Raw genomic sequence first — 4,997 nt, forward strand, 5'->3', positions numbered from 1 at the left:
TTCTTATGCTGAGTGAAATATGTCAGACAGAGAAAGATAAATACCATATGATTTCACTTATATGAGGAATCTAAGGAACAAAAAGAATAAACTAATCAAAAACAGATTCACAAATATAATGGACAATTTTGTGATGGACAGAGGGGATGAGTGTGGAGGGCTGGGAGAATTGGGTGAAGTGTTAAAGAAGTACAAATTAGTAGTTGATACTTGGTCAGGGGAATTGTGAGCACGGCATAGGGAATGCAGGTAGCATTAATATGATATTAGGTAGAAGGCCAGGGAAGGGAGGGAGCAATTGGAGGGATTGTTTTAGGAACTATATAGATGTCTAACTAATGTACTGTATACTTAAAACTAATTTAAATAAGTAAATTAAAAAAATAAAAGAGTGAATGAGTGCATCCACATCGTAGTCTGCTGTATGTAATACATGTGTACAGCTTGCTTTTTTCCATTTAGTAATTGGTCTTGGAGATCTTTCCACACCACTACACAAGATCTACCACATTCTTAAAGCAAACCAACCAACCAACCAACCAACCAACCAACCAACCAACCAACCAACCAAACCAAACCCATCCTGTCCACAATTTTATCACACGGATTTATCATATGAATGTCAGAAGTACAGTTTGGGAAAACCTGTGTGAAAACCCATGTTATCAGCAGGCCTAAAATTGTGTGAAAACTACCACCAGAAAAGAGAAATGTGTGAAAATAGTAAAAAAATGTTCAGACAGATCATGCACCAACTGAAGCCTTGGAAGGTGACTATCTGGCAATGGAAGAGAATTATAATATCAAAATAGGGGAGAGGCACCTTTCAGACACTGCATGGTGAAGATAAAAATAAAAAAGAGGGGGAATTTAGGATTTTTTAAGAAAAAAGAAAAAATTGAGAACCTAAACCTCTCTCTATATTTCCCGCCTTCTGCAAAAAAGCCATCTATTAAAAGCCTGTTCTTCACCACTCTGACAACAGAGGGCAGCCTTGTACAAAAATCTTTGCAATAGCAATCTGTTAAACATTTGGGAATGCATTAAAAGAAAAATGTGCAAATCGTCCCAAAGCACTAGCTCTTTTTATAGAAACACACAGGTAAAAATGGCTTTTATCAAACACTGCCATCAAAATAAGCCAGGAAATGAGAATCCAAAAGTTCAGAGTGCAATTGCCATGTCACCCGACCTGGTGTTTTGAGGAACCACCAGACAGTTTTCCATCGTGTTCACAGCAGCACCATGCACAGTGCCCAAAAGGTGGGTGCAACCCAAGGTCTGTCACAAGATGAGGGATAAACAAAATGTGGTCCATCCAGCAATGGAACATTATGCAGTCTTAAAAAGGAAGTGCTGACACAGGCTACAGCATGGATGAACCTTGGGGACATTAAGCTTGGGGAAATAAGCCAGTCTCAAAATGACAAGTACTGTATGATTCCACTCATATGGGGTGCCTAGAGAAATTAAATTCACAGAGACACACAGTAGAAGGGTGCTTACCATGGGCTGGGGTGGAGGGGGTGAAGGAGTGAATCCTGGAGATATGGCGCTCGATGGGAGGAGTTGTCATCAGTGTCTGCAGCCTGAACTCGGGGCTCAGTGGGAGCTCGTGGGAGAGTCCAGGAAGCTACCAGTTTGGCTACCAAATTGGCACCATCACCAGGGAGCTCACTGTGACATCTGAGAGTGTGAGGACAATTACAAATTAAAAATAAGAGCCTCAATTCTCCCTGTTGCAGATGAGGGGAGAGATGCCTCCCCTCCAATTTCTTAGATCACTTACATTTTATGTGTGTTTCACATTCTCACCAGCAGGATAGTGGGGCCCCGGCTTCCTCAAGTCCTCTCCAATACCTGTTATCACCTGTCTTGTTGATGACAGCCACCCTAGTCGGTGCAAAGCGACGCCTTATGGTGGTTTTGATTTTTACAACCCTGGTGAGTGTCAGGGAGTTGATGGGAGTATCTGGAAGGTGGACAGTCCCTCAATTGGCCCACATGGTGCAACAATGGGCTGGTGACAGGAGATAAGTGAGGTTCCTTGGAGCTTGTGTGCAAGTCACTCTACAGAGGGGAAGGCTCCTGCTTGATAAGTTTCAGTTAGGAAAAGCTGGGCTGGTGGGGGAGGAGGAGCGCCTTCTTCACCCTCATCGCATCCTGTGTCTCTGCTCTAGCCCCTGACTGAGTCCTTCCCGGGTTGCAGAGCTCAGGACAGGGTGGAGGAGCCATGTCCCCATCTCTGTGTGCCCTCTTCTGTCTTGGTGAGTCCTGAGGGGTGATTTGGGAAATGCCAAGGGAAGGCAGTGGGCCATGAGACACAGAATTTTTTTTAAAAAAAATTGCATCAGCAATGAATTTGGGAGCAAGAGGTGACCTGCGAGGGCCCCTTCATTTGCTAGGTGGGACTCAGAGAGGAGGAGTATTTGTGATATGTTCGTAGCTAGGTCAGGAAATGAACACGATACTGCCTTTTTTTTTTTAATGCAGACTCAGTAATATCAGGAGTAAGTTATAGATTGAATTGAATATAATTTGATTTAACTCGTACTGGCTCAAATACTCCTGCCATCTGCAATGACATGGATAGACCTGGAGGGTATTATGCTAAATGAGATAAACCAGACAGAGAGTGACAAATACCTCATGATCTTGCTTATACATTGAATCTAAAAAACGCCAAATTCACAGAAGCAGAGAGCGGAGTGGTGGTTGTCAGGGGCTGGCGGTGGGAGAATAGGGAGATGGTGGCCAAAGGTGCAAGCTCCCAGTTACAAGATGAGTGAGTCCTGGGGCCATCATGCACAGCATACTGATTATAGCTAATAATATGGTATTAGATACTTGAAAGTTGCTAAGAGAGTAGATCATAAATATTCTCACCACAAAAAGGAAATGATAAGTATGTGACCTGATGCAGGCATCAACTAATGCTTAGGTGATAATCATATTGCAATAGATACATATATCAAATCACCATATTGCACACCTTACACTTACACAATGTTGTATGTCAATTACATCTCAAGAAAGCTGGAGAGAAAATAAAGACCCCCATCTGGCACACAGTCCCCTTCTGAAAGCAGAGATACTTCTCTATCTAGTTGTCAAAAGTGTGTGCATGGGGGAGAGGTCCTGGGAGGAGTTGGTGGGGGACAAGGAGTCACTGTTGGCTTTTAAAAAAAATCGAGGTAAAACAGTATACTTAACAGGAAATGTACCATTAACAATATTCATAGTGTGGTGCAATCACTCACTCTCTTTAGTTCCAAGACATCTTTTTTTCCCTCCAAGAGGAAACCCCACACCCATTATACTCACCCCTTGGCCCACCCCCACCCCACCCCGTGAATCGACTTTCTGTCTCTGGACAGATTTTACTCTTCAGGGACATTTCATATGGGTGGAATCTTACAGTGGTGGCCTTTTATGGTTGGCTTCCTTTACTTCAATTTTGTGCATGTGTATCTGTGAAAACACAGTGATGAGGAAAGAAAGCTAAATGCATGCACATGTCTTATCACCTCGCCCACCCAGCCTCAGGAAGCGCGGGTTCAGACATGGTGCCAGCCTTCTGTCCTTTTCTTCTGTCCTCAGGGCTGTGTCTGGGGTGGCTGACACGAGCTCATAACAGTGAGTTGGGCACCCCCTCGGGCTCAGTCATTAAAGGGCGGGAGGGGTGCCAGCAGAAGGCGCTGTCAGAGGCTCACCTGTGCTCCTCCTGCCTCCGTCCCAGGCCCACTCCCCAAGCCCTCCCTCCAGGCCCTGCCTCGCTCTCTTGTGCCCCTGGAGAAGCCAGTGACCATCCTCTGCCAGGGACCCCCGGGCGTGGACTTGTACCGTTTGGAGAAACTGAGATCTGGGACGTACAAGAACCAGGCTATCCTCTTCATCCCGGCCATGAAACAGAGTTTTGCAGGACGCTACCGGTGCTCGTATCAAAACGGGTCCCGCTGGTCTCCCCCAAGTGACCAGCTGGAGCTGGTGGCTACTGGTAATGGGACAGGAGGGGGTGGGGTGCGGCTGGATGGGCGGCCTCAGTGCTATAGAGTCCTCAGTTCTAGGCTCAAAGAGGATGAAAATGGGGATAATGATGACAGTAAATGGCTGGAAGGGTGGGGCTGGGGGAGGTCAAAGGGGGCTCTGGCCTGGAGTGTTAAATTTAGGGGAGGTTCCCCCAAAACTCCTCCGCCATCAAGGATAACTAACATGGTGAGGTAACATCTGTTGGCAAAAGTCAAAATCGATGCAAAAGCATCCACAATGAACAAAATATCACAATGTAAAGACAATTCTAAAATGCCGTTGCAAGATGTAGCCACGCTTGACACAAAAGGAAAATCGTGCACGCCTTTATCCACGTGCTAATACACTTATTTTTTGGTGGAATAAAATGTCCTCAGCTTATGCTTTTCTTTCTAATGCATTTTTAAATGGTCATTTTACAATGTAGATTTCGAAAATATCATTGAGTTTTGCTTCCACAAAAGCCAGGAGAGTAAAATGATAAGAAATCCTGTTTTTTTTTTTCTTGGTATAAATAAAAGATTTAAACTTAAAATAATGTTGTGAGTTTTAATTATACTTTAACACTTTTGAATATTTTTTTGACTATGTGGAAAAAATTTACCATAAAAAGTACATAGGAGGGTTTGGAGCCTTTGCCTCAAGCTTTAACATAGCTCCACCAGGCACAGTTGGATTTTGTTTGTGTCTAAAATCTTGATTTTTTTTCACTGTGAATGTGTTTGCATTAATTTTGATTTAAAATTGCATTAAAATAGTATTTATCTTGATTACTTAGGTTTTTTTATGTGTCCCTTTAAATTTTTACCCAAGGAGAGTACCTTGCTTGCCTCACACTGATCCCTGACCCATGGTCAGTGGTCCACCAGGCCTTGTATCTGCTTTGCATATTGACCCAAACGCTCTCTTCTCACCAAGTATTTGTCACCACCCTATCTAACATTGCACCCTGAATTAAATGGCACTAT

The 4,997-nt window shown here is 43.8% G+C and overlaps 1 protein-coding gene across 9 annotated transcripts in view; it reads left to right on the forward strand.

The window, feature by feature from the left end:
- The window catches only part of RDH13 (retinol dehydrogenase 13), a 23,047-nt gene extending 18,561 nt beyond the window's left edge, over positions 1-4,486 (forward strand). For 6 of the 9 annotated variants that reach the window (XM_025049668.1, XM_025049667.1, XM_025049664.1 and 3 more), the window contains exons 7-8: positions 3,601-3,636; positions 3,740-4,480. In XM_025049668.1, coding sequence (XP_024905436.1) covers positions 3,601-3,636; positions 3,740-4,224 — 521 coding nt within the window. In that variant the 3' untranslated portion in view covers positions 4,225-4,480. Of the gene's footprint in view, positions 1-3,600; positions 3,637-3,739 lie in introns of all 9 variants that reach the window. The other 3 variants (XM_025049661.1, XM_025049666.1, XM_025049663.1) reach the window with 3 other exon arrangements.
- Positions 4,487-4,997: the final 511 nt, after the last annotated feature.

This window comes from Pteropus alecto, unplaced genomic scaffold (assembly GCF_000325575.1).
Source record: "Pteropus alecto unplaced genomic scaffold, ASM32557v1 scaffold326, whole genome shotgun sequence".
NCBI classification, from domain to species: Eukaryota; Metazoa; Chordata; class Mammalia; order Chiroptera; family Pteropodidae; genus Pteropus; species Pteropus alecto.